Source organism: Heterocephalus glaber, unplaced genomic scaffold (assembly GCF_053883595.1).
Source record: "Heterocephalus glaber isolate CG9 unplaced genomic scaffold, H.glaber_assembly_v1.0 deba00001532, whole genome shotgun sequence".
NCBI classification, from domain to species: domain Eukaryota; kingdom Metazoa; phylum Chordata; class Mammalia; order Rodentia; family Bathyergidae; genus Heterocephalus; species Heterocephalus glaber.
In genome coordinates this window covers 26568061-26595783 of record NW_028258330.1, presented here as the reverse complement: position 1 = coordinate 26595783, position 27723 = coordinate 26568061, and the positions used below count along the sequence as shown (strand labels likewise).

The 27723-nt window shown below is 49.0% G+C and overlaps 2 protein-coding genes across 3 annotated transcripts in view; one reads left to right on the top strand and one right to left on the bottom strand.

The window, feature by feature from the left end:
* Positions 1 to 16116, top strand: part of LOC101726139 (fer-1-like protein 4) — a 38469-nt gene extending 22353 nt beyond the window's left edge. The window contains exons 25-45 of the mRNA XM_004867867.3: positions 33 to 167; positions 272 to 445; positions 684 to 800; positions 894 to 1055; positions 3484 to 3682; positions 3804 to 3862; positions 3950 to 4081; positions 4740 to 4782; positions 4873 to 4973; positions 5049 to 5186; positions 5282 to 5398; positions 10503 to 10630; positions 10780 to 10950; positions 11354 to 11508; positions 12172 to 12332; positions 12883 to 12968; positions 14109 to 14207; positions 14365 to 14606; positions 15050 to 15327; positions 15408 to 15508; positions 15598 to 16116. Coding sequence (XP_004867924.1) covers positions 33 to 167; positions 272 to 445; positions 684 to 800; positions 894 to 1055; positions 3484 to 3682; positions 3804 to 3862; positions 3950 to 4081; positions 4740 to 4782; positions 4873 to 4973; positions 5049 to 5186; positions 5282 to 5398; positions 10503 to 10630; positions 10780 to 10950; positions 11354 to 11508; positions 12172 to 12332; positions 12883 to 12968; positions 14109 to 14207; positions 14365 to 14606; positions 15050 to 15327; positions 15408 to 15508; positions 15598 to 15802 — 3003 coding nt within the window. The 3' untranslated portion in view covers positions 15803 to 16116. The remainder of the gene's footprint in view (positions 1 to 32; positions 168 to 271; positions 446 to 683; positions 801 to 893; positions 1056 to 3483; positions 3683 to 3803; positions 3863 to 3949; positions 4082 to 4739; positions 4783 to 4872; positions 4974 to 5048; positions 5187 to 5281; positions 5399 to 10502; positions 10631 to 10779; positions 10951 to 11353; positions 11509 to 12171; positions 12333 to 12882; positions 12969 to 14108; positions 14208 to 14364; positions 14607 to 15049; positions 15328 to 15407; positions 15509 to 15597) is intronic.
* A 1242-nt stretch (positions 16117 to 17358) lies between these two features.
* On the bottom strand, positions 17359 to 26834 carry Ergic3 (ERGIC and golgi 3). Of its 2 annotated transcripts, XM_004867869.3 has the most exons (14): positions 26636 to 26834; positions 26428 to 26498; positions 26226 to 26313; positions 25884 to 26003; positions 23839 to 23932; positions 22560 to 22725; positions 22369 to 22426; positions 20534 to 20548; positions 19896 to 19927; positions 18814 to 18910; positions 18674 to 18738; positions 17872 to 18008; positions 17737 to 17792; positions 17359 to 17566 (listed from the first exon to the last, which is right to left on the bottom strand). In XM_004867869.3, the coding sequence occupies exons 1-14, from the start codon at positions 26721 to 26723 to the stop codon at positions 17487 to 17489; spliced, it is 1167 nt and encodes a 388-aa protein (XP_004867926.1). In that variant the 5' UTR covers positions 26724 to 26834; the 3' UTR covers positions 17359 to 17486. The 2 variants fall into 2 exon arrangements, with proteins under 2 accessions (XP_004867926.1, XP_004867925.1); XM_004867868.3 differs by lacking the exon at positions 20534 to 20548.
* Between the last annotated feature and the right edge of the window lie 889 nt (positions 26835 to 27723).

Here is a 27723-nt window from a genome sequence, read left to right as displayed (position 1 = left end):
TGCCACTGCTCCCCTCTCTGCATGGTCCAAAGGTTTTGGAACAGACACTGAGCCCCCTGTGGGATGAACTCTTGGTGTTTGACCAGCTGATCGTGGATGGGAGGAGGGAGCACTTGCAGCAGGAGCCTCCACTAGTGGTCATCAACGTCTTTGACCACAATAAGTTTGTGAGTGTGGCTTGGCCCCAGCCAGGTTCCAGGCCTGCACCCCCTACATCCTTGATGCCCCCGCCTCTGGGTCCCTTCTGTCTTCATTGTCTTGCTCTGCACAGGGCCCCGCTGTGTTCCTGGGCAGGGCGCTGGCTGCTCCAAGGGTGAAGCTGACCGAGGACCCATACCAGCGCCCCGAGCTGCAGTTCTTCCCCCTGAAGAAGGGAGCACGGGGAGCCGGAGAGCTCATTGCCACTTTTGAACTTATTGAGCTGGACTACAGTGGCCGACTGGAGGTCAGAATACCCTGGTCTAGTGGTACAGGCTGTGGGCCTAACTTGTTATGCATCAGCTCCCATGTTCCCTGCACATCGCTGTTTTCTGAGGAACCCCAGCCGACATCTCCAATCCAGCCTTCCCTGATTCCTCTCTGTTTACACCTTAGCAGGAGCTCTCTATATCCCTGTCCCAAGCCCAGGCTTTCCTTCCTTTGGCCTGATTCCTCTTTGACCTCTGACCTCTTTGCCCCTGCAGCCCTCAGTGCCCAGTGATGTGGAGCCCCAGGATCTGACAGCCCTGCTTGAGCCCCTCTCTGGATGCCTATCCCTGCCACCCAGTGTGCGCCCGGTGCTCAGAGAATTCCGGGTTGAGGTAGCACCAGGCACTCTGAGCCCCTCATTCCTCACACCAGGCAGCCCTCTTTCAGGTGCAGACCCCTGAGTCCCCCACTTCCTGACTCCTTAGGTGCTGTTCTGGGGTCTGAGGGGCCTTGGTCGTGTGCACCTGTTTGAGGTGGAACAGCCCCAGGTTGTGCTGGAAGTGGCCGGGAAACGTGTGGAGTCTGAGGTCCTGCCCAGCTACCATGACAGCCCCAATTTCACTGAGCTCGTCAGGCATCTGACAGTGGTGAGGAATGGGCCGGGGGCAAGGCATGCTGGGCAGGGAAGTAGAAGGCAGCAGATGGTGAATTTCTAGTGGTTGTCTCAGACTCTGTAAAGGGCCAGATAGTGAGTACTTAGGCTTTGTGGGCCACACAGTCTCAGTTGCAGATATTCAACTCTGCCACTATAGCTTGGAAACAGCTACAGATAATATGCAAATGAATGAGGATGACTGTGTTTGGGTGAAACTTTATTTAGAAAAATTGGCAGAGGGCTGGGCATGGTGGTAATCGCAGTGCTCTCGGAGGCTGATGCAGGAGGACTGGAAGTTCCAGCTCAGCCTGGGCAATTTAATGAGACCCTGTCTCAAAATGAAAGATTAAAAAAGGGCTAGAGATGTAGCTCAGTATGAAAGCCCTGAATTCAATCCCTAGTAACACACATGTACACACACACACACACCCCAAAACCAAACCAAACCAAAACCCAGCAGTGAGCCAGACTTGGCCCATGATCTCTGTGCTACCCTGTGGCCTGATCGTGCCTCTCTCGGTTCTACTGAGCGAGTGGATCGGCCATTTGTCCTGAAGGATGAGCTCAGAATCTACCTCACCTCTGAGACACTGAGGGCTGAGAAGAAAATTTTATTGTGTAATTTGTAATTACTGTTTCATAGTCAAATTTTGATAATGCTGCTCAGGATCTCATCAAATCACCCATATCATTTGAGCTTCAGTTTTCTCTATGAACCACAGGGGTTACAGGCACAAAAGAAAAAAGGCCGGAAGACACCAGGTGCCTTTTTCAGGAGTACTGTGAGGAGCCTGTGACAGAAAGGATTGGGTAATGGCTTTGTAAACTGAAATGTCCTGTGACTTTGCAGGAGTGGGACTGGAGCAAAGCACAGTAGTTCCAGACTGCAAGGGGACAAAAATCAACCAAATAGAAAACTCCATCACTGTCTCATGACTCTTATTTCACATGCAGGAGTTTCAGTTTGAAAAAAATTTTTTTTAAATTGTTCTGGGGACTAAACCTAAGGCCTTCACATGGAGCTACACCCTGGGGCTTTAAAATTTTTCTTTCAAGATAGGGTGTCACTAAGTTGGTACGTTGCAGTTCTCCTGCCTCAGCCTCCCAGAGTGAGGAGTAATTACAGGCCTGTGCCATCATTCCTGCATCTCATCTTGTTTTAAGGTGATGAAATTGAAAGCAGTTGCTCATTGAACTTCCAGAGGGTGTGACTTAGCCCATTCTAGCTGTCATATCAAATACTTTAGATAGTTGATAAACAGAAATTTATTGCTCATAGTTCTACAGGTTGGGAAATTCAAGATTAAGGTACCCGAAGATCTGGTGTCTGGCAAGTGTCGGTTCCTCATAAATATCTCCCTTGATGTGTTCCCTATGGTGGAAGGGCAGAAAGGGGCTAACAAATTCCCTCAGGACTGTATTCTTTTTTTTTTTGGTACCGGGGATCGAACTCTGGACCTTTCTCTTGCAAGGCAGGTGCCAGAACCACTGAGCTAAATCCCCGGCCCTTATTCTTTTTAATAAGACCACAAATCTCATTTGGGAGGCTCTGCCCTCATGAACTAGTTATCCTTCAAAGGCCCAATCTTAATGCCATTGGTTTTGGGTTAATACATGAATTTTAGGGGAGCACATACATTCAGACCCAAGCAATGTGTTTTCTCTCATTTCTCACTTTGTGGTACAAGTTGAACAGCACACATCCCTTTCTCCATGGTGCACTCAGAAAGAACGGGCACTCTTGTGTTGAGGGGAGTGCATCCCATAGATACCATTAGGTTAGGTTGCTTGCTAGTGTCATTCAAACCCCTGATTGTTAGGGCTGGGGATTTAGCTCAGTGGTTCTGCCACCTGCCTTGAAAGTGCAAGGTTCCGAGTTCGATCCCTGGTACCAAAAAAAACCCTTGACTGTTTTTTTTTGAGACAAGGTCTCACTTTGTGTTCAGGCTGGTTCTGAACTCACTTTGTAGCCCAGGCTTGCCTCGAACTCATGGGGATCCTCCTGCCTCTGCCTCCCGAGTGCTGGGATTATAAGCGTGCGCAACCACGCCCGGCAACCCTTGATTGTTTTCTGTCTAGTTGTTTTCTCCCATGTCGAGAATAGGGTATTGAAGTCTCCAGCTTTATTTTTATTTTTATTTTTTTTGGTACTGGGGATCGAACTCGGGTCCTTGAGCTTGCGAGACAGGCAGCGGAAACACTGAGCTAAATCCCCGGCCCTAGAACAATCTTTTGAGACTAGGATTTTGTTTCTTTTTTAGCTGGGACATAGAGTCAGAAAGCCATGACTCAGCAGAGACGAAACAGTGAGGCAGAGGCAGTGCTAGGCCCACAATGATGTTTAGATGTATTGTTTTCCCACCTGCCTTTGCTTCTTCCCCCGGTCTTTGTAGACACAGTTCCTCTTTCCCTACCCCCAGGACTTGCCGGAGCAGCCTTACCTGCAGCCCCCACTCAGCATCTTGGTGATTGAGCACCGGGCCTTTGGTCGCACAGTCCTTGTGGGTTCCCACATTGTCCCCCACATGCTGCGATTCACACTCCAGGGAAATGAGGATCCCCCTGAGGAGGAAGGAGCAGAGGAGGAGACAGAGGACTCAGAGCCCAAGGGACCTCAAGGTTAGAGGCCTTTCCCTTAGGGGCTACCAGACAGAAGTCCCTCTGGTTCCTGGGGACCCCTCAGTGGGCATGGAGTCTGACTTCTAATCACCTGCCTTCGTGGTGCCATTCCTGCTCCCAGGACCAAAATCTTTGGATCCCTTCTTGGCTGAGGCTGGGATCTCTAGATGGCTCCTGAAGGTAATGCTATGTGTGAGAAGGGCAGAGAAGAAATTGGTAGGGCTTGGGGTGGTGCTTGGTTAGGGTGACTGAGTCTTCCCTCTGCAGGTTCCTCTGAAGAAGCTCACCCTAGGAGGCCTCCTGAGTCAAGGTCCAGAGCTGGAGGAGGACATCCCGGACCCTGAAGAGCTGGACTGGTGGTCCAAGTACTATGCATCCTTGCAGGAGCTGCAGACACAGGTGGGGCGCAGGATGGTCCTGGGGGGTGGGGGGTGGGAGGAGAAATGGCAAGAAGAATCCTCATCACACTCCGAGTGCTATAGTTTTACAGAGCTCTTTACTATAATCATCTTTTCTCTATCACAATTTTAGGAGTTGAAGATGATTAGCTCCATTATCTAGGTCTCTGCCATCCACAGAAATATAATGCAAGCCACATATGTCATTTTAACTTTTTCAGTAGCCACATGAGAAAAATAAATGAAAGGAACCAGGTGAAATTAATTTACTAATGTGTTTTATTTACCATAATATAGTAAAATATTATTTCAACAAATAATCACCGTAAAAATTAATAATGAAATATCTTACATTCTTATGATATACTAGGTTTTTAAAATCTGGTGTGTACATTTTATTTTATTTTATTTATTTTTTTTTTTGGTATGTGAATTTTATACTTAGAGCATTAGCCACATTTCAACTGCTTGGTAGCCACTGACTGGTGGTTACTGTCTTGGAGATGCAGGATTGGAAGATAAATGCAAGCTTTGAAAACAAGTGGCTTACCCAGCTGGAACTTGAACTCTGGTTTCCCCACTCAGTATCCTGGAAAAAGGGTAGACCAAGAGGTGGCGAAGGGATGGGGAAGAATCTCCTATCTGCCCTTTGATTTCAGCCCAATCGGGACGAGGAGGAAATGGATGATCCTGGGGATTCAGGTAAGAGATCGAGCATTTTTGCTCTTGCTCATCTGCCCATGTCACTCTCCACCCAGATATTTCTGGCCTGGGCATTTCTGCTATTTCCAGATGGGGTCAACTTCATCTCTGCAGATGGGGAGGCCCAGGACCAGGATGAGGCTGATGTCGAAGGCACTGTGTCTCGGAAAAAAGCAGTTGCCACCCTGAAGGTGACTGAGTTTTGGTAGATGGGAATCTCTTTGGATTCTGGATGTTGAGCTGTCACTGAAGCCCCTGCCTTTCAGATCTACAGCAGCTCCCTGGAGGAAGAGTTTAACAACTTTGAAGACTGGCTGAATGTGTTTCCCCTGTACCGAGGGCAAGGAGGGCAGGGTGGGGACGGAGAGGAAGAAGGCCCTGGATACTTCTTCGGCAAGTTCAAGGTGTGTTTGGGAAAGGAAAAGGAGGCCAGAGACCACAGGCAGGGATTCAGGAGGAAAACTCTCACCAGAGCCTTTTCTGCCTCCCTCCATCCCAGGGCTCCTTCCTCATTTACCCTGAGTCAGAGGCAGCATCCTTTTCTGAGCCCCAGATCTCCCGGGGGATCCCACAGAACCGACCCATCAAACTCCTGATCAGAGTGTATGTTGTAAAGGTGAGTGTCGTGCTGTCAATCTCCAACAGCAGCAAAGGTGATGAACATGAAAGCTACAGGATGAGCCGTTGGAAGGCATGGCAGGGATCAAAGTCCAACTTGTTCATTTTTTCAGAAGGGAAATCTTAGACATAAAGTTAGGAGACTTAGGGTTACAATGTTGGTGATGGCAGAACTAGAATTTAGAGTAGGACTCTTGACCCATTGGTCACTATTGTGCTCCAGCAGAATGGGGAATGTAGCTCTGGATCTCAAGCTTCAGAATGGCTCATTGCCCAACACCTTGGGATGTTCTTCCATTTCTGCAGTTTCCGTGCAGAGATCAGCAGGGGCCTGAAATTTTCTTGAAGATATCTCAGGGAGTAATGGGGACTGAGTGGGTTGCTCTGGTCCCTCACTCCTTGTCTCCAGAGCAGATGGTATACTTCTGTCTGGTTTAAATATAGGGATCCTAAGACATCATTTGAAGAAATGTTCTATGGTACCATCCTATCATAATCTATGACTCCTAGTATATCAACTTAGTAATAGAAGTCATCCTGACCTTTTGTTTCTAGCAGACTGCTAGACTAGATGGTCTGGGATAAATTCTTTTTATAATACATCTAAAGATGCTAAGAATACTGTCTTTTAAATGAATGCTAAACTTATGCTGAGGTCCTAAAAACAGAAAAGAAAAGAAGGGGCCAGGTACGCCTATAAGTCTAGCACTCATGAGGCTGAGGCAAGAGGATTACTATGAGTTTGAGGCCAGCCTAGGCTACATAGTGAATTCAAGGCCAGCCTGAATGATATAGTGAGACCCTGTCTTAGAGAAAGAGAGAGAGACAGAGACAGAGACAGAGACAGAGAGAGACTAATTTTTTTAATGCTCAGGCATAGAAGAGTGAATAAATAAACTATATGTCCATACAACGAAGTACTACACAGCTTTAAAAAAGAATAAGGAAGACCACTATAGTCTGATATGAGGTAATTTCTAGAATATACTAGAAGGTAAAAATAGCAAAATGCAAAAGAATGTATAATATTCTACTCTCCCTTTTAAGAAAGATGATATAAGAAAATATATGAGCAACAAAAGTACAGGAAGGATTAAATAGAAGCTCAGAGGCTGGCTCCTAAAGGAGAAAGCAGCAAAGAAGTGGAAAGAAGATCAGAGTAGCAGAAATGAAGACATAGTGACACTTCTCAGAGAACATATGCTCCTTGGCTTACAAAGCAATGTGTACTGATACACGCACTGCAATTCGAAATCACTGTAAATACATTTAGACTACCCAATCTACCAATTACAGTCTAGCAGCACACTACAGAGTGTTGTCCTCTCATGTGTGGTGGCTCTCAGGGACTTCTGGCTTCACAAGGGAACGATTTGAAGATTATCCCAGAGAAAGATCAAAATCCAAATTTTTTTTTTTGGTACCGGAGATTGAACTCGCTGAGCTAAATCCCTGGCCCTAAAATCCAAAATTTGAAATATGATTTCTACTGACTGCATATAGCTTTCATACCATTATAAGGTTAAAAAATTGTAAGTCAAACCATCTTAAATTGAAGATTGTCAGATATAGGAGGAGATAAGGGAGTTATCTTGGTGGCTTCCCAGGGGAGAGAGCACTCCAGGCAGAAAGCCAGTCTGAAGGTGAGATGGTGCCTACTGTGTGTGAGGAATGACAAGGAGAGCAGAATGAGGGGGAAAGGGAGGGGTAGTTTTTGAGACAGGGTCTTACTGTGTAGTTCAGGCTGCCCTTGAACTCACTATGCAGCCCAGGCTGGCCTTGAACTAGAAGTGGTCCTCCTGCCTTAGCCTTCTAAGGAAGAGAGGGTTTTAGGAGTTAAGTTTTCAGAGGAAATATAGCAGCGATAGGCAGAGAGGACAGATCATGTTAGGTCTCATTTGTTGGTCATTTTATCCAGAATTGAGCAGGAAGCCATCAGAAGGTTCTAAGTAAAGGAGTGACAGGATGCAATTTAAATTTTAAAAGACCTTATTTTTTGGTGTGTAGAGAATAGACAGTGGAAAGCAAGAGTGGGGTAGGGGCACTGATTATGAAGCCACCAAAAGATCTAGGGAGAAAGAATGGTGGCTTGAACAAAAGTAGTAGCAGTAGAGGTAGTGATCCGGAGTTAAGATTCTGGAAATATCTTCAAGGTGAGGCTGACAGATTGAAACAGAATAGCTGTGAGTCACCGTGGTGAATGTAAAAGGAAAGAGAAGGTTGATTCACAGGTTTTGGCACAAGTACCTGGAAGTTCAGATAAGGGTACTTTAATTGATAAGGAGAAGGCTTTGGGTGAAGTAGGTTTGGGCATGGAGGTGGCTAGAGATCTGTTTGATCATAAATGATTTTTTTTTGGTACTGGGGATTAATCCAGTACCATCATATTGAGCTACATCCCCAGTTCTTTTTTGTTTTTTATTTTGAGATAGGGTCTTGCTAAGTTACCCAGGCTGCCTTCAAACTTACGGTTCTTCTGCCTAACTTCCCAGAGTGCTGGGATTACAGGCCTGCACCACTGTGTCTGGCTGACCATATTAACTTTTATATGCCTTTTAGGTTGCAAATGGAGTTGGCAGTGACATTCAAATCTGGAGTTTAAGAGAGAGATCTGAGCTGGAAATATAATTGGGAGTTGTTAGCCTATTGATGGTATTTAATGCTTGGGACTAGATGAGATCACCAAGGGAGAGCATATACATAATGAAGTGGTCCAGGGAAGAATCCGGGACATTTGAATATTTAGATACAGGAGAGAAGAGTCAGTCTCTGTAACGATGCTGCCAAAGAGGTGAACATGTAGGTCCCCATAGGGGACAAAGACTCACCATTTACATAAACGGGGAAGGCAGGACATGGGATACAGACCTTGGCAGGAAGTCATGGTGGTGGGAGTTTGTACCAGTTCCTCTCTGAGGACTTTTATGACCATAGAGCATAGGGAAGATTTAGTAAAGAGAACAGAGCATTAACCATAAATGAAATATCAATAAATTGATTTTATTATGATCAAGACCTCTACTCAGCAAAAGGCACCAGTAAGAGAGTAAAGAGATGGGGCACAGACTGGGAGATGTTTGTACTGTATAAGCAACAAAGGACAAATATCCAAAATATATGAGTAGAATCAATAAGAAAAAAAATTGGCAATAGATGTAGGTACTGTGCACAAAACAAGTAATCAAAATGTCTAATAAGCACATGAAAATATGTCCAACATCATTGCTCCCTGGGAAAATACATATGAAAACCACAATGAAGTATCACTGCATACTCGTGTAAGTGGTTCAAAGCCTGAACTCTAAACCAGATGTGGTGGTGCACACCTGTAATCCCAGTAGTCTGGGAAGCTGAGCCAGGAGGATTACAAGTTTGAGCCCAATATGGGCAAGTTATTGAGTGTAAAAATAAAAAAGAACAGGAGATGTAGCTCAGTGCAAAGGCCCTAGGTTCAATTCTCTGTATCACAAAAAATACAATTAAAACTTGGCCTGGGGATGTAGCTCAGTAGAAAGGTAGCAGTTGTTTAGCATGTGTGAAGCCCAGCACCATGAAAGAACAACAGAAGCCTAAATGGTGAAGCAAAAGATTTGAACAGTCACCACACACAGACACACGCACGCACACACTTGTGTAACATGCACACAATGGGCAATAAGTGCTTAAAAAAAACTCACCTTCATTAGTCATCAGGGAAATCCAAATGAAAACCACAATGGGCTACTGCTTCACATATTCTAGAATAGGTAAAATGAAAAAGATTGTTAATACCGAATGTTGGTGCTGAGTGTGGTGGCACACACCTATAATCTCAGCACTTGGGAGGCTGAGGCAGGAGGATCATTATGCATTCAAGTCCAGCCTGGGGTACATAGTGAGTTCAAGGCCAGCCTGAACTACACAGTGAGACCCTGTCCCCTCAAAAAACAAAAGCAAAAACAAAACAAACCCAAACAAACAAATGCCAAATGTTGGTAAAAGTGTAGAACACCTGGAACCTTTATACTGTATATTTCAGGTAGGAATGTAAAAAATATTAAAAAACATAGTTGCTTATAAATTATATTTTAATCATTTATACAGAAGTTATATTTGCTAAATTTTTTGTAATAAAAAAAGTTTAAAATATGCATCTTTAAAGCATACAAAGTAGTGCTATATATTACTTAGGGATACATGTAGGATGGAATAAAAGTACAAAAATACACAAATGGGTGATTAACCCTAGGGAAAGAGTTTGGTTTACTTCAGAGATGCAGATGGAAATCTGCTCATCATAAAAAATAAAAGCTTAGGCCCGGGTATGCAGCTCAGTGATAGAATAACTTTATTTTTTTATCTGTATTAGTACATGTTTGGAGTACATCATGGCTGCATTCATTGTGCAGAGTTGGCACATGTATAACACATCTTAGTTCTTTTTATGTCCCATCCCTTTCTCCTCTCTTCCTCTATTTAGAGCACTTGGCTGGCATCTGTAAGTACTGGCTGGGTTCAATCCCCAGTATTGGGCAAAAAAAAATCAGTACAGAAATTTGTAAGTTTAATAGTAAGTTCCTTAGACAAATATTTTGTTTTATTAAAGTTTTTATTATACCTATTTTTTATATACATATTTTCATTTGTTTTGTTTTGTTTTTGTATTTTAATTTTTTTTGGTACCGGGGATTGAACTCAGGTCCTTGCGCTTGCACAGCAGGCAGCGAAACTTGTTTTTGTATTTTGAGATAGGGCCTTGCTATGTACCCCAGGCTGGCCTTGAACTTGCAGCAGTCCTCCTGCCTCAGCCTCCTAAGTGCTGGGTTTACAGGCATGTGCCACCATGCCTGGCCTGTGTATCTTTATTTTTTGGTACCGGGGAACAAACTCAGGACCTTGTGTTTGTGAGGAAGGTGGTGGCACCACTGAGCTAAATCCCTGGCCTCTGGACTATATATCTTAAGTATTTCATAACTAACTGAAAAGTCATCTTGTGCAACTGTTCAGTGCTAGATCTTCCCCTTGGTCACTTCGTGCTTAAACTTATTTTGAAATTAGATCCAAAAAGGGTTTGGGCTATGACAATGACACTTTTCCTAATTCCATTCCATGCCATCCTTTAGGCAACCAACCTGGCTCCTGCAGACCCCAATGGCAAAGCAGACCCCTATGTGGTGGTGAGCGCTGGCAAGGAGCGGCAGGACACCAAGGAACACTACATCCCCAAGCAGCTCAACCCCATTTTTGGAGAGTGAGACTGGGCCTTAGGGTTGGGAGTGGGGGAGCAACTTGGCCATCAGCCCTGTGGCTCAAGGGCTCTCACAGGTAGCTGACTTGGTGATAGTGTGGGATGGCTCCCCCATGCCTGACTACCTCTGAGTCCGTCTTTCTCCTGGCCAGGGTCCTGGAGCTAAGCATCTCTCTTCCGGCTGAGCCAGAGCTGACTGTGGCTGTATTTGATCACGACCTTGTGGGTTCTGATGACCTCATTGGGGAGACCCACATTGATCTGGAAAACCGATTTTACAGCCACCACAGAGCAAACTGTGGGCTGGCCTCCCAGTATGACGTGTGAGTCTGACAGGGCCCTCAGGAGCTGTTCCATCTCTCTGATCAAACACATTCAGGCTCATGTTCCCCAGTTGTGTCTCTAGATCTTGAAATTTCACAGAATGGGAACTAACTACCCCCTGCCAAGACATCAAAGTTCAATATCCAAGACTTGGCTTGGGTGTTAGGACGCTGTAACTAGTAAGTCACTCACCCTCTTGTGCCTCAGTTTCTCATCTGCCAAACAGAGATGGTAGCAATATCTCCTTCATACTACTCAATGTCTTTCATTTTCATCAATTCTATAAACAAGGACAACCTGTCCTCTTGGGGTTCTGAGCCTGGATCCCATGTCCTCATCCCTGCCTCTGTGCCTATCTGCTCCCATAGACTGGCACCATGCATCTTCTTTTCCTGCCCTCAGGGATGGATACAATGCCTGGCGTGATGCATTCCGCCCTTCACAGATCCTGGCAGGGCTGTGCCAACGCTGTGGCCTCCCAGCCCCTGAATACCGAGCTGAGGCTGTCAAGGTGGGCAGCAAAGTCTTTCTGACACCGCCTGAGACCCTGCCCACAGGTACTGACCCCTCTCTGCTGGACAGGCCAAGGGGAACAAGGTGGAGGTAGAATAAGGTACAGAGGGTCCCAATGCCAGTTTAGTGTACCCCTAAAAAGATCTTGCTGAAGGCTGGGAATTTAGTTCAGTGGTTCCACAGCCTGCCTCCCAAGCACAGGGACCTGAGTTCGATCCCCAGTACCAAAAAAAAAAAAGAGCTTGCTGAAGGCAGCAGGCAGAAAATGTGTGTTTGGTTGAGTCAGAATGAGGTTCTTGGATGCTGAGTAGAAAATAGTCTTTAATTGGACCCCTGAGAGCCAGAGCTAATCAAGTTCCCATGTCACAGGGCAACTCTACAGTGTCCACACAACAGCATATGGCTGAAAAACTGAATCCATCCCCCAGGAATGGCCAGAGGTCTGTTCTCTAAACAGGGTCTTAGCAAAGGCTACAGCCCCTTCCATGCCCTGGTCCCCTGACTGCCGGTTCTCACCAACCCAAGTTATTACAGTAGCAACCCCCTCCCACTTTGTGTGCGGCCCACTTGCCCTACCTAGTCTCCCAGTCCATGGACTTTATCCAGTGCTGTGGTGGCCTCAGTTTAGATCTTCTGAGGAGGGGAAGGAGGTTGAAGGGAGAGTTAGGCATTGTGTGGAACCCAAGTTCATGCACCTTTTGTTTCAGGTGGTGGGGGGCCCCAGTTGGCAAATGGAACCTCTGAGGAGGCCCAGGCATTACTTGTGCTGCGGCGTTGGCAGGAAATGCCAGAGCTTGGGATCCAGCTGGTACCTGAGCATGTAGAAACTCGGCCCCTCTACCATCCTCGAAACCCAGGGCTGCTGCAGGTAAGGGGTTGCTCAGCAGTTTGACGTAGGACTGGCAAATCCCAGGATTCCCACTGGGTTCTGGCCACTGGCCCCAGCATACCCTTTCTCCAAGACTTCTACTTGGGTCCTATACTGCCACTTTACTCTGGGCTCCCCATGCTGCTTGCCAGCATCCCCATTCCAGTCTTGGAATCTTGGATCTGCATGCTGGGACCCTTTACTCTATTCCTGAATCTGATCTTGCAGGATCCTCCCCCTCCTGGGCACCAAGTTTCAGACCTGGGGTTCCCAACCTGACATCTGCCCTGTTTCCTTAGGAACACCAGATCTTACTTTTGATCCCAATATTCCACTTCTGGGTCCTTACCCCTGAATCTCCAACCCAACCTTGACCTTATAACCCTTAGTCCAGACTCCACCTTCATGCCTATCTTCCAGGAACTTCTTGGATGCTTCTCTCCCAGCTCTTCTCTCCTTTTGGGGCAGAGCATACATAACCTGTGGCCATGGGACTATCAGGGGAGGTGGAGACCCTAGCATGACCCTCAACCTAGTCCTCTGCCCCAAGGGATCCCTTCACATGTGGATTGACATCTTCCCCAAGGACGTGCCTGCCCCACCCCCAGTTGACATCAAGCCTCGACAGCCAATCAGGTGAGAGAGAGTTCTGGCCCTTTCTCCCAAGGGGCAGGCACATCTTGGTCACACATACCACTGTCCACAGAAAATCTGAGCCCCCTCTGATGTAGGCAGAGACTGCTGACCACAGACTTTTGGGACCATAAGCCTTTGTGAACTGGGTGTCCATCACTTGTAAGCTGAGAATCTGAGTGTCTTTCAGTCAACCCCTTCCCGCTTGAGCTGTTCCAAGTGGAGTTCTATGGAGGATGTGGCCACTTGAGACAGGGCTGGATCCAGATGCAGCCACCAGTCTGTCCCTTTCTGTCTCTGGGTTTGCTTTTCTTGGTGCCACTGTCAAGTGGCCTTTCAGAGTCTGGGAGCAGACAGCTTCCAACAGTGCCAGGCTTATTTCTTACCAGCCAGGCCACCTGAGCAGAAATGAACACCTCTCTAGTTAGAGCAGAAGCCTAGCGCCAGCTCTCATTATGCCAGCTTGGGTCAAATACAGCTCCTCCAGCCTATTATTGTGGTCAGGGGGTTGTAATACACTTATAGGCCAGTCCCCAGGTGATGTCACCAAGCCTGCAGCCAATTAGGGGCCTGCCTAACCAGAATCACGTGGCTGGAGTCAGATGGTGGGGTCACCAGGAGAAAAAAGGGTATTACCAACGAACAAGGGGAAACTGACGTTGAGCAAGAGAAAGCAATCCTGTGACAGGCATAGACAGGCCACATGAGGGTAGGATCCAGAATGTTGCAGCCCCTCCTCCTGTCCCTCCTGGCCTGCATGCTCTCATGCCACTGTCTGCCGTCCCCCCAACTTCTCTCTGCAGACTGGCTTTCCCCCCGTCTGCTCAGTCATCACTTTTCTGCACCCCTAAACTTCAGCTTGCACATCAAATTGGCTTGCAGTGGGTCCAACTCTGCATCTGTTGCTATGCCACTCCAAATTTTTGGGAAGTACTCACTGTACTGTCTTTGGCCAGGAGAGCATTCTTGGTGCCACCTGCTGTCCCTTTATGGGACCACAGGCATACTGGTTATCCAGCTGGGTACACATCAGGTGCTCAGTGAATGTCCGTGGCCTGGGCCCCAGTCCTTCCTGCTCCTGCAGTCCTTCCTGGGACCCCTCTTGAGTCTGAAAACCATCCCCCCCTGAAATATATCTCCCAGTTATGAGCTCAGAGTTATCATCTGGAACACAGAAGATGTGGTTCTGGATGATGTGAATCCACTCACTGGAGAGATGTCAAGTGACATCTATGTGAAAAGGTAGGTCTGCAGGCAGGGCTGGCCAATGGTTACCCTAATGGTGGATTGCAAGCAGGGGCTTGGGCTCTCTGGCTGAGTCCAGAGCTTGGTGAGGAGCCAAGTTCTGGGCCCCAGCCCTGATGTCCACCTGCTCTGCGGTCCCTTCCCCTGGCCCCAGCTGGGTGAAAGGGCTGGAGCATGACAAACAGGAGACGGATGTCCACTTCAACTCCCTAACTGGGGAAGGGAACTTCAACTGGCGCTTTGTGTTCCGCTTCGACTACCTGCCCACGGAGCGGGAGGTGAGCGTCCGGCGCCGACCTGGACCCTTTGCCCTGGAGGAGGCTGAGTTCCGGCAGCCGGCTGTGCTGGTCCTGCAGGTCTGGGACTATGACCGCATCTCTGCCAATGACTTCCTCGGTACTGCTCAGTCTTCTCCAGCCTCAAACCCTACCCCTGATTTCTACCCTCATTGCCCACCACCCCTTGCCTCCCTTATCCCTTGGTTCACTACTCTAAGCCACTGCAAGTCCTGGGACTTCAGACCCCAGACCTGAACCTGTTTTCTGAACTGAGGACAGTAACTTCCATTTGTATTCACAGTCTTTGCCTCAGTCCTGATTTAACCCTAGCTGAGGTCGACCTGGACCCTATGATCCTGAGTTTGGCAATCTGATCCCAGTCCATGACCCTCTTCTGTTGGGATCGGACCACTGCTGGCAGTTGTGTGGTCCATAGGTGTGGCCTGACAACCACATTCTAACTTTTGGGGCCCCACTTCCAGGCCAGCTATGCAGCTTCCTGGCCCCTGGCCCAGTTAGACTTGGATCTCACACCTAACCTAGTGCACTCTGACCCTGCAGGATCCCTGGAGCTGCAGCTACCAGACATGGTGCGGGGGGCCCGGGACCCTGCGCAGTGCTCTGTGCGGCTGGCCCGTGACAGCGCTGCACCGAGGTGCAATCTGTTCCGCTGTCGCCGCCTGCGGGGCTGGTGGCCTGTAGTGAAGCTTCGAGAGGCAGAGGATGTGGAGCGAGAGGAGCGGGAGGCAAAGGCTAGCAAGAAGAGGAAGAGGAGGAGGAAGGGCAGGCCTGAGGACCTGGAGTTCACAGACTCGGGTGGCAATGTCTACATCCTCACAGTGAGTGCAGCGAGCAGGAACCCAGGCCTGGCTAAGCCCTTGGCCACTGCTCCCAGTGATGCCCAAGTGTCTCTTCCTAGGGGAAGGTGGAGGCAGAGTTTGAGCTGTTGACTGTAGAGGAGGCAGAGAAGCGGCCAGTGGGCAAGGGGCGAAAAGAGCCAGAGCCCCTGGAGAAGCCTAAGTGAGTGGGGCCCAGCGGGACTGAGCAAGGGCAGAGGGAGGACCGGTGGGGGCTTCCTGGTCATCCTGACTCTGCCCTTCTGCCAACAGCCGCCCCAAAACCTCCTTTAACTGGTTTGTGAACCCACTGAAGACCTTCATCTTCTTCATCTTGCGCCGGTACTGGCGCATCCTGGTGCTCCTGCTCGTCCTGGCACTCATCACCGTCTTCCTCCTCCTGGTATTCTACACCATGCCTGGCCAGATCAGTGAGGTCATCTTCAGACCCCTTCACAAGCCCTCTGATTCCAACTGACCTGGGACACAAGTCCTTCCTGCCAATATGAGCTGTCCCAGAGCTCAGTGCTTTCTTTCAATAAAACTTAATCACATGCCCACTGGACCCTGATTATGTGTTGTGCAGGGTGGGTTCCAACAGGTGGCAGAGGACACAGGTGTTCTTGAGTAGTTTCGGGTGCTGGAGATTTGCTAAAATGCACAGGGATGGAAGACCAAGACCTGGTCGGGGGCTCAGGGTATCCACTCATTCTCACCAGACAGCATTCAGGCAGCATGAGACTAGGTCTCTCACCGAATCTGCCTGTGGTTCTACCATTCCACATGTAAGCACTTTGCTACTTCATTTATTCCTTACTAACCTTGAGAGGGAGCACATCTGTTAGAACACTTTTGGTTGTGAGACATTTCAACCCTGGGGGAAATTATTGGTTTTGTTGGCTGGCTTCAGGTGCAGATGGTCACCAAGACCAGCTCTCTGACTCTTGGCTCAGCTCTGCCAACCCAGGCAGGAAGTTTCTCCCCCTGGATCTGCACGATTGCTGCAGCAACCTCGTTTCCCTAGTCACCACAGAAGGAAAGAAAGTGGCCCTCTTCCCCGAAGGGCCTGGCTTGTCCTGGTAACTGTGGCCAAGGGGAAACTTAGGGTGGGACACCAACCCTCCTCCCAAACCACATAAGCTAAGAGGGTGAACAGGGGTTCCCAGGAAATTCAGGATACTGTGAACAAGGGGGATGGTTCCCAAGTAACCAACTACAAGGCTAACCATAGCCAGTGCTGTCACCCCCCCCACCCCCAATTTCTAGATAACTGGTGTTCACAAGGACACACCACTCTTGGGCTATCACAGGGGTTCTGCTGTCATTGCTATACTGCTCGTTGCATCTGTTCTTGCTGCTGTTAGTACAGTCACTCCCTGAGACATGTTCTGATGAGCTGAGCAGGAGTTACCCTCCCGGCTTCCTGGGCTATGGAGCGGGGAGGCCTCTGGACCATGGTTCTCCACATACAGGAGGGCTAAGGGAAGCCCTGTAGGTCCTGAGCCAGGGTTCTGGTGCTGCCCTGCTCCAAGATGGCCCTTGCTATCTTCCCTCCTTGCTTTTCAGTTTTTGCTTCCATCAGAAGTCTCCAAGGACCAGATGTACTGTTTTCTATGTCAAGGGCTGGCATGAGGCTTGGCACAGAGCAGGGTCAGTAAGGTAAGATCAGGTGACTGAGCCTTTGGTCCAGTCCACGGCCATGGGGTGTAGCTCCAGCTGTAGCTGTCACCAGAGATGGCAAATCCCAACTTTCACTCAGAGCACTGGGGTGTCAGCCACTCCACGGGCCTGAGGACTCCAGGATGCTCACTCTGGACAAGTCCATCTGGTCACAGCGGACAAGGGACTGAGCGCTGAAAACTGAGCTATGCAGTCTGGGACGAATAAAATCCCATTAGCTAGCAGGTACCTGTGTCAGGCTCCCAGAAGGCAAGTGGGCCCTGACTTGCCAGCCATGAGACTTCAATATGTGGCTAAATGATGGGCTGGTCTCAGGGTCCAGCCAGACCCAAGAATCACACAGAGACCAGTGAGTACTATCACAATATTTATCAACCTAGAGATGGGGAGGTGGGGAGTGTCAGGGATGGAAGAGGTTGAGGGATAGAACCATAGGCCAAAGAGAAATAGGAGAAAGACAGAACTAAGGGGGAAGAAGATGACTACGTTGTCTTTCCTAGGTCAATTTTCTTCTGGATGGCACGGGCTGAGTGGTAAATGAGCGAATCGATGAGGCCAGCCACTGGGGAAGAGACAGGGCTGGCACCTTGATCTAGCGAGCCCTGACACCCAACTGGCCACACCAGTATCTCTCTTGGCCCTTGAAATGCCCCTTCCTCCCCAACCAAAACCTGAGGACCAGGCTTTATACTCCCCTCCTGTCCCACCCCCGAGACACCTGGGGCTTCTTACCCGTGAACATGCCCCCGATAATGGCACACACACCCGTCAGGAAGTGGGTGAAGGACCTGGCAGAGGAAGCAGGGGCTCAGTGGGTACCTCACTCCCACAGGCCCTGGTCCTGGCCACTCCTGTCCCCACCCTCACCTGTGCTTCTCTGTCAGTTTCACCATCATGGGCGAGAGCTCGTAGAGCACGAAGACTCCAGGAAGCCCTTGGTCACCCAGTAGCCCATTGGCAACCTTCTCATGTCTGGTCACAGAGAACTGATTTGTCCTCAGCACCTAGGGTGGGAGGGAGCCAGGGCCAGAGTTGGGTTATGACCTGGCCCCAACTCCCCAGCCCTGGCCCTGTTCATGCCTCTTGTCTTGTGCCTTGACCGTGTGGAGGGGAGAATGAGGCACCATGTTGGTAACCAACACTGCAAGGCTGGGGGACCACCTAGATCTCCTAGCCCAGCCTTGTCATCCTGATTTCCCCTCTGATCACCAGCTCTTTATAGTTTATCACTCCAAGCTCCATCTGGTGGATACTTTTGCTGGGTGTCCAGGATGAGATGCAACTCTCCAAGGTCATATCCTAAGGTAGGACCGACACCTTTGGCCTCACATTCTATTGCCTGATGGAAAGGCCACTCCACAAGCCCCAGCAGGCCCAGGTAGGCTTGGTCTGCCTAACCCCCCGCCCAGGGCAGACAGTAGGCAGACAGGGGACACTGGAGGAATGGATGGAGTCAGTCTGGCCAGAATAAAGAACAAGCTTTGAAATCCATGCCCTGGGCCTGCCTCTTCCTGTGAGGGCAAGTCACCTACCCTCTGAGCCTCAGGTTTACATCCACTACATGGGGATATGAGTAACACTTCACCTTCCAGACTGAAGGGACTAAATGAAGGACCTCAAGTGCTTGGCACCAAGCAGGTGACTGACATCTGAGGTCCTTCACACTCACCTCCCCATCTACTTTCATGTACACTGTGGGTACCACCTTCACGAAATACTGGAACATCATGGAGGCTGCAGGGAAAAGAAAGCACTGGCATGGGTACAGGCAGGGCTTTTGCGGTGGGGGACTACCTCCCAGGCTGGTACCTTGGGGTGCAGTGACGTTAGTGTGGTCCAGGGGGTTCACAATGCCCGGGTAGTCTTCCCCAAATGACAGGTGCTGGATGTAGTGGGTCATGTTGATCTGTAAGCAACACCAGCCTGAGGCCCAGACAGTTCCCAACCCATGCAAAGCTCAGTATTATAGCAGCAGACAAGGATGGCTGTGTGTCTGTGCAGATGGGGGAAACAGAGGAGGGGAAGGAGGAGACATCCCCCATTCCCACCGAGAAACTCCTCACAATCCACAGGCTCCTGAGGCTCCAGAGGTTAAGACACTGGCTTCACACACACTGAGCACACACAGACCAGGAACCAACTCTGAATGGCAGGAACCAGTTTTGCCTGAGGGCCTCAAGCCATGAAGGCCAAGGCAGGAAGTCCGCAATCTTCAGCTGTACTCCCTTCCTGTGGCAACCTGAATCAAACTCAGCCACCCCAGGAATCTTTTTTGGGGGGTTGGCAGGGAATCAAACTCAGGACCTTATGCTTGCCAGGCAGGTGCAGTGCCACTGAGCTAAATTCCTGGACCACTCCAGGGATCTTTTAAAAAGTGCATATCTGATCATGTTATGACCCTGAATCCTCAGTGTGGCCTCAGAATCCGGTGTTCTCTCTGGTCCTGCCAATTTCCTCAACCTCACCCATCCACAACTGGCCTCACAGTTCCTCAGATGTACCACAATCTCTCCTGACCTTGCCCTGAGGTTCCCTACGACACTCCTGTCCAACCCCATCCTTGCCCCTAGCCTGCTCAGATGACAATTTAAATCACTCTCACACCAGGTGTGGTGGGGCATGCCTATAATTCTAGCACTCAGGAGGTTGAGGCAGGAGGATCATGCAAGTTTGAGGCCAGCCTGGGCTCCATAGTGAGTTCAAGGATAGCCTGAACTACACAGCAATACCCTGTCTCAAAAAAAAAAAAAAAAAGTCATGCTCGCTCACCCTAAGATAGGGTTCCCGATGGAACAGGGCATATTGTTCTCTATGTGTTCCCCAACCTCAGAGTAAAAGCAGCAGCCAAGTCTCCCACCCAACCTGCCCTCTATGGTTTTCACTGTACGTACGTTGTCAAGGCCGAAGCTCTGCAAGTCATGGACTAGAAGAGAAGGGAGAAGTGGTCATCAGGGGAAGCAGGACAGGACCCCTCTCTCCTTCCTCTGGAGAGCAACCCAGCTGGCTCTTCTTTGACCCCTCATCACCCTCAAGCCTGGCACCTCCTGGTCCTGCTTAGGAATAGCCAGAAAAGGCCTTTTCTGGGCCCATGAAGGTCCACACCCTTCTTGGGAGGTCAGCAAACTCCAAACCTCTATTCCCACCAAGGTCCTGCTTGGGTCTCAGAAAACAAAACCCACTGATTCTATCTTTCATTAACTGGAGCTAACTGCCAGTCTCTGACCCCCACAGTGCTTAGGACGTGAGAATACTAAGCTCTTCTCTGCTCCTAGCTCGAAGCTCCCTGAAGGGAATCCCATGGGCACCCTGTACCAACTGTTCCAGAACACGTTATTCCTGCCTTCTAACCCCAACCCCTCCTGCTACAAGGAAACCTACCTCAAAGACATGCCCCAATGCTTCTGACAGTCACCCATCAGCCAAACCAGAGAAGGGCCCAATCTCAAACCCATCCAAACCTCCCCCATCCTAGGAGGGCAGCTGCCCCAGAATTAGGGCCTTGGCCTCCCTGGGGGACAGGGCCACTTACTCTCCACAGCATGTACTGCAGCATGGGGGAGGGAAGGAGAGACAAGGGAGGAAGAGAACAACGATGAGAACTATGGAACAAGATATATGGCAGGAGAGAGGACTGGAATATTCCTGCCTCAGCAACAGGGTCTGCCCCAGCTAACAAGCTTCTTCCTCCTTAGCCCTTCCCTGGCCACAGAAGAGTACAAGATGGCTTGGGGGACAGAAGTATGCTGGCCAAGGAAGAAAAAAGGACCTAGGCCCTGAAAAGCCCCTTTCCTAGCTGTGTGATCTTGGGCAAGTCACTGCCCTTTCTGGATCTATGTTCTCTTCTGCAAAGGGCTGTTGTGAGGACCAGGTAGGGTCCAAAGTAGGAAATACTTGGTAAACTTTACAATATAGATTACACCACCCCACCTTGATCGCTAGTCAACCAAGCCATCAAGCCGTCAGGGAGTAGCTTCCCATGCCTCAATTCAGGCAGATCTCTGGCCTCGGGCAACGCTAGTCTTGTGTTTGTTTTTGGGATGAACTCCGGTCCTTGGGCTTGTAAGGCAGGCAGCGGAACCACTGAGCTAAATCCCCAGCCTAGCCTTGTGTTTGAACGTCCTTCCATATGGTTCACGACTCTGACAGCCCCCAGCAGAGGAGAAGAGATGCTCTGCCTTTTCAGCAGCGCCTCCTCTGGAGTGCCTGCAGGCCTCACACTAGACACGGATTGTCTTCCTACCCGCTTCCCTGCCTGCCGCACTCTTACTCATTCCTTCCAGCCACCCGTTCTCACTGTGCCTTGAACTTGCTGAGCACATTCTTCCCTTTGGGATTGGCATTTATAGACAACCATGTGGCCGGATCCTCACTTTACTCAGGTCTTTGCTCAAATACAGTCTTTTCTTACTACCCTAATTAAAATGGCACACACACACTGTCCTGTCCAAGCCCTCACCTCCACTGTCTATCTTATGACCTTTCAGTCCACATTACTTAATATGTACCACCTTATATACCACATATTTTAATACTTATTATCTGCTTCTTTACTAGAATGTTCTGAGGTCAGGGACCTTATTGACTATTGGATCTTACCATTTAGACCAGTGATGGTGAATTTATGGGATGTGTGCTGCAGTAGGCTGTCTGTATCATTGAAAGCTCTGAAAGGTTTGCCATCACTGATCTAGACTAACACATGGCACATAAGTGATTACTAAATGTCTACTGAATGCATGAATAAACGAATCAGAATAAATCTCACTTACTCATCTCTGACAGGAAAGTACTGTATTAGCATCCCCACCTTACAGAAGATGACACTGAGTACAGTTCCATAATTCTCAAATACACAGTACAAATGCAGAACCTGTGTTCTGACCCAGCTCTGCTTCCCTAAAGCCTCACACACAGGTCATCTGATATTTAGGGCAAACTACTCAAACAAGTGCCTACCACAAGCAGGCTCTGTGCTACAATCTTGTTTTCTTTTTTGTAGTACTGGTGATTGAACCTAGAGGGCTTGAGCGTGCTAGACAAGTGCTCTACCACTGAGCTACATCCCCAACCCCTAAAATCTTTAAGCTGCCCAAATATCCTGAGGTATAAGTACTATAACCTCCATTTTATAAAGAAGGAAACTGAAGCTAAAAAGAACAGAAATTTCCCAAAGTCACACAGCCAGTAAGATTTGAAACTGATTATGTGAACCCTAGTAGTCTGGCTCCTGTCTGTCCTCTTAACCACTGAGGTGCAGGCATGCTCTGGGCCAAAGACAAAAGCACACCAGGCACAGAGGGGCACTCCAACTCGCCAGGAGGGAGTGCAGGGTCTCAACTGCCCCACTGATGCAGGGTTACTCACCATGCACATGAGACTGCTGGAAGCTCTTTCCAGGGGCGAAGTGAAAGTTTCCAGCCACCTGTAGGGAATATTTCCTCTCATTCTCCAGCCGTATCCTCTCTTCACCTCCTGAGGACCTGAGTGGGTCCTCAGTTCACTGTGGAGCTCTCTCAACCCAGCTCAGTGCAACTGTCCTCAATCCCTCCTGGTACCTTGTTCACTTCCAAGAAGCCATACACCTGGCAGCCTTCGTTCTTCTGCTCCTGCATCTTCTGGCTGAAGCCTTCTCGCCGGCACTGCTCAATAGTGTCCGGGTTCTTGAAGGCCCAGCCTCGACGGCGATACGCCTCTCGCACATCTTCACAAGTGTTGCAGCACCTGGAGGACAGGGGGCAGGGCTGGGAGCATGAGCAGCACAGGTATCCCAGGAAATAAAGGCTGAGCAGTTCTGCAGTTCTGCCTGCTACAGAGCCTCTGCCCACCTCACCCCCAACCATCAAATGTTCTCCAGCATTTCCTCAGTGGTAGCAGGGCTGTTCAAATTCATGTTCCCATTCTGTTTAGGTGCTGAACAGATGTTGAACAAATGATGATGGCTGCGAAACAGTGAATGTTCTTAATGCTACTGAATAGTACACTTAACAAATGGTTAAAATGGGCCAGGGGTGCAGCTTAGTGGTAGAGTACCTACCTAACTTTGTTCATTGATTTATTTCTGGTACCTGGGATTGAACTCAGGACCATGAGCTTGCCAGGCAGGTGCAGCACCACTGAGCTACACCCCCAGCCCCCTGCCTAACATCTGTGAGGAACTGGGTTTGATTTCCAACACCATACACCCAAAAAAACCCGTTAAAATGACAAATTTTATGTCACATGTATTTTACCACCAAAAAAACTTCTCTTTTTTTGGGATTGGTGGGGATCAAAACCAGGGCCTTAACACATGCTAGGCACTGAGCCGCAGCCTACCTCTTAAACACTTTTTTTTTTTTTGGTACCAGGGATTGAACTCGGGACCTTGTGCTTGTGAGGCAGGCAGCAGAACTGAACTAAATCCCCGGCCCTTAAAAACTTTTCTGAAAAACACATTTTTCCAGGCCCTACCCAGACCTGCTGAGTCAGTCTCTTAAGAGGTCAAAGCCAGAGAAACAATGCAACAGTGAGCAGATACTGGGGGCCTAAGATCTTGACTGGGCCTTCCCCATCAGGGCTTCATGAGGACACAGGGCTGGAAGCCAGGTAGTTGAACTTGAGACCATCTTTGACCATTTTTTGAGGGTGAAAAGCAGGGACCACTTGAGCCTTCCTAGGTCTGAAGCTCCCAGTGAGGGCCCTAATTATTTGCACCAGATCAGTAACAGAGGAATGTACCCCATCTTCTCTAAGTTCTTGGTGTGACCTTTCCACTGCCAGTCTGACCAACACTGAGGCTGGCTAACAGGCAGCATCTGAAGGGATTCCTGCTCCCACCCCCTGAGTGTGGCTCACTTGATGTCTTCTGATTCAGCACCATAGCAGCTCTCACAGCGATCAGGATCCAGGGACTCTGGGTCAAACACCGTCACCTCGACTTTCCCAAGCTCTAAGGGAAGGGCAAGGGCACAGGCATCAACTGGGGGCACAGATAAGTGGTATCTCTAGCCCTAGTTCCTGCACAGGTCCCTGGCCATCAGGTAGGGGACCTTGAAGTTAAAACAGAAGCTAACATTTACACAGTATGTAGTACTATGGGTCAGGCATTAAGCACCTCTATATATCTGTATGTGTTAAGTCTTTTAATAAAAATTAACAGAAGGCTGGGCAAGGTGGTCCATGCCTGTAATCCTAGCACTCTGGGAAGCCAAGGCAGGAGGACTGTAAGTTCAAGCTCAGCCTGGGCAACTGAGTGACTTAGTAAGACCTCGTCTTTAAAGAAAAAAAGGGCTGAGATATTGTTCAATTCCCAGTAATACACACACACACACACACACACACACACACACACACGCACGCATATTAACAGTAAATACTAAACAGTAGCTAGGTATAGATCACTGTACTTCACATACACTGATACACTGTCTCATTTCATCCCCACAGTGACTCTATGAGGATGGACCTAAAGCTGAATAGTAACACACAGTGCTTGGTACAGGAAGCTGCTTAGAGAAACAAAAGGAGGCTAAAAGTTACTTTATACATATAGATGCTCCTTGGCCAGGGAATTTAGCTCAGTGGTTCCGCCACCTGACCCGCAAGTGCAAGGACCCGATCCCCGGCACCAAAAAAAACCCAAAGAACATACAGATGCTCCTCAACTTATGGTGGGGTTGGGGTTAAATACTGATAAACCATTGTAAGTTAAAAATGCATTTACTACATCTAACCTACACCATAGCTTAGCCTATCCTGCCTTAAACATGCTCAGATGACTTAAATTAGCCTGAAGTTGGGCAAAACTACCTAACACAAAGCCTAAAATTTTTAATAAAATCCTCGTTATTTAGTGAATACTGTATTAAAAGTGAAGAACAGAATAGCTGTATGGATATACTTTTGCACCATCATCTAGTCAAAAAATCTTAGGCCAGACAACTATAACTAGGGGATCTGCTTTTTTTTATTTGATCCTTTAATCCATGTGATAAGGTACTACTGTTTATCATCACTTTACAGTTGAGGCTCACAGACTGCAAGAGACAAAAACAGACCTTGAGATCTAAATTATTAACCTTGAACCACTTGCATTCCAAAGGGATGAATACTGAGGGCTGAATGCAGCCAATGGGCCGGGGAGGCAAATACTCAGGAAGCCTGGGTTTATCTAAAGGAGTTCGACCAAGGCAAAAGCACATAAAGCCCATCCTCAAGCTTCTATTACTCAAACTACAATAAAAAGAATGAAAGCCATGTAAAGTACCCAACTCAATATATAAAGGCAACGTTAGAAACATGTGCTCTGTTTTTGTTTTTCCCTGAATACCAGGGATTGAATCAAGGGCTTTGTGTATTCTAGGGAATTACTGTACCACTGACCTACATCTTTAGCCTTTTGAGACAGGGTATCCTTAAATTGCCCAGGCTGGGCTGGAACTTTTGATCATTCTGGCTCAGAATCCTGAGTAGCTGGGATTACAGGAGCATGCCACCATGGCTGGCTCCACTCCTTTTTTTTCCCCCAGAACCAGGGATCGAATTCTGGACCTTGTGCTTGCAAGGCAGGTGCAGTGCCACTGAGCTAAATCTCTGGCCCCTTTGTTTTTTTGAGACAGGGTCTTGCTATGTAGTTAAGGCTGCCCTTGAATTCACTATACAGACCAGGCTGGCCTGGAACTTACAGAGCTCCTCCTGTCTCAGCGTCCCAAGTGCTAGGATTACAGGTGTATCCCACAATGCCCAGCCTCTGATTCTTAATAGTTGGGTACCCTGGACAAGTGAGTTGATTTCTCTAGTCTTTAATATGTCAATGAGCCTGCCATAGTCCCCTTGCCAGAAGCTAAGAGTTGGGCACATCCAGCTCTAGGATCTGAGACCCAGCCCCCTGCCCTGGTTACCATGCCGCTCAGCCTCTGAGCTCACGGGGATGCCATCCTTGTCTAGCCGTTTCTTGAACAGGTTGTGTTCCACATCCAGCTGCTGCTCTCCAGCCACATCCATGGCATCGATGCTCAAATCTGAAAGCAGGAAATCAAGTTTAAATGCTAGGCCCCTAGCTCGTAGAGGTCTAGATTTTGGAGGAAAAGAACCTGTCCTGGGGCATGACAGAGGCCAGGACTGGATTAGGGGAAGGAGGTTGTCCTGGGTTCCAGTCCTGAATCTAAGGCTGGATGTGAGAATCTGGAAGGCTACCTGGAAACCCTGGGGTTTCCAACTCCCACCCTTCCTGAGATACTCACAGGCACAAGGCATGTGCGGGAAAAGAACATCGATGTTGATCTTCAGTTTATCTCCCCGAGACTTGTCCACGTAGAGTTCAGGATGCACCTGGGGCAGCGCTACGTCAGTCAGATTGGGCCCCATGCCTCTCCTTCCCCACTCCCACCGCGAAGGTCCTACCTCAGAATGCCTCCCCCCCAAGTGCTAGGCCGCGCCACTCACCTCAGTGGTGAGGTAATACTGCAGCTCCGACAGGAACAGTAGCAGCATGAGAAGGCCACTGACGATGGTCACTGCCAGGCGGGGAGCGAGGGTCAGAATGGTCTCTGTTCCACTCTCTCAGACACCAGCAGGCCGTCCAGAGTCCAGGCGACCGGGCCAAGCTCTAGGACACCCCCCTCCCCGCAACCCCAGCCCTGCCGCGGCCTACCCGTGGCGCCCCCGCAGGTCTTGACCCGGAAGTCCTCCAGAGTCTTGGGGTAGGCATCGAACTGTTTGAGCTTCCCCAGCGCCTCCATGGGGACCGGCCGGAAAGGTGATGCCAGCCGGCCCACCCGGGCAGCCTCTTGTTTCCGGCCGGGAGCCGGAGTCACGCCCTTTGCTTTCCTCACGCATGCGCAGCAATTCACAAGCCTGGCCCCACCCTCACCACAATCCGACAGACTGCTCCGCCCACCAATGGTGTCACGCCCCCTTGTGCTGGAGTTGCGTCTGCCCGCTGCGGTGCTGGCTCGGTGGTCTCTGAATAGTACTGCGTGGATTAAGGTCCTGGGAGGAGGTCTCTGTCGGCTAGAAATACTGTAGCAGTTCCGGCCTTCGGTAGCCTTGTGCTAGGAACCGTGTCAAGTGTTTCACTTCAGACATTTGCATCTCTTAGAACAGTGATTTTCAGGGTCCCTGCAATAACCAGCAGCGTCATTATCACTTTGGAATTGGTTAGAAATGCAAACAAGTGGTGCTCATATACTGAATCAGCAAGTCTAGGAGTGGCGCCGTGGTGATTCTGATGCTGTTAAGGGGTGAGAATCTCTGCCCTGCCCTGGAAAGTGGGTGTTAGCTTCATTTCCCAAAGAGCAAACTGATTAATAGCAGGATCTTATTCCAATCCAGTTCTTCTAGACCTCAAAATACTCTGGGAACCAGGGCTTTAGGGTTAGTTTTACTCAAACAGCGTCCCAGTGGTTCTGAGTGATGCTTTCTGGGTTGCCCTAAATTGTTTTCTAGACCCTGGGCTTCTCACTTGTGTGTGCCACTCCTCCAGGCCTAAAGTGTGTGGAGCTTAAGCTCTCCACCCTCACTTTGCATTGCATCCCATTGTCTGGGGAGGAACAGCTCCCACAGTAATACAACCAATATGTGCCCCCCAAAGTTTCATTTTTCCAGAGAGGGGTTGGGGGAGGTGATTGGATCATGGAGGTGCTATATGCAAGAGTGGATTGATCCACTGATGAGTTCACAGTGGAATGTGCTATGAGGATTTCCTGTTGGAAGAGGTGCGTCACAGCGGTCTTGCCTTTG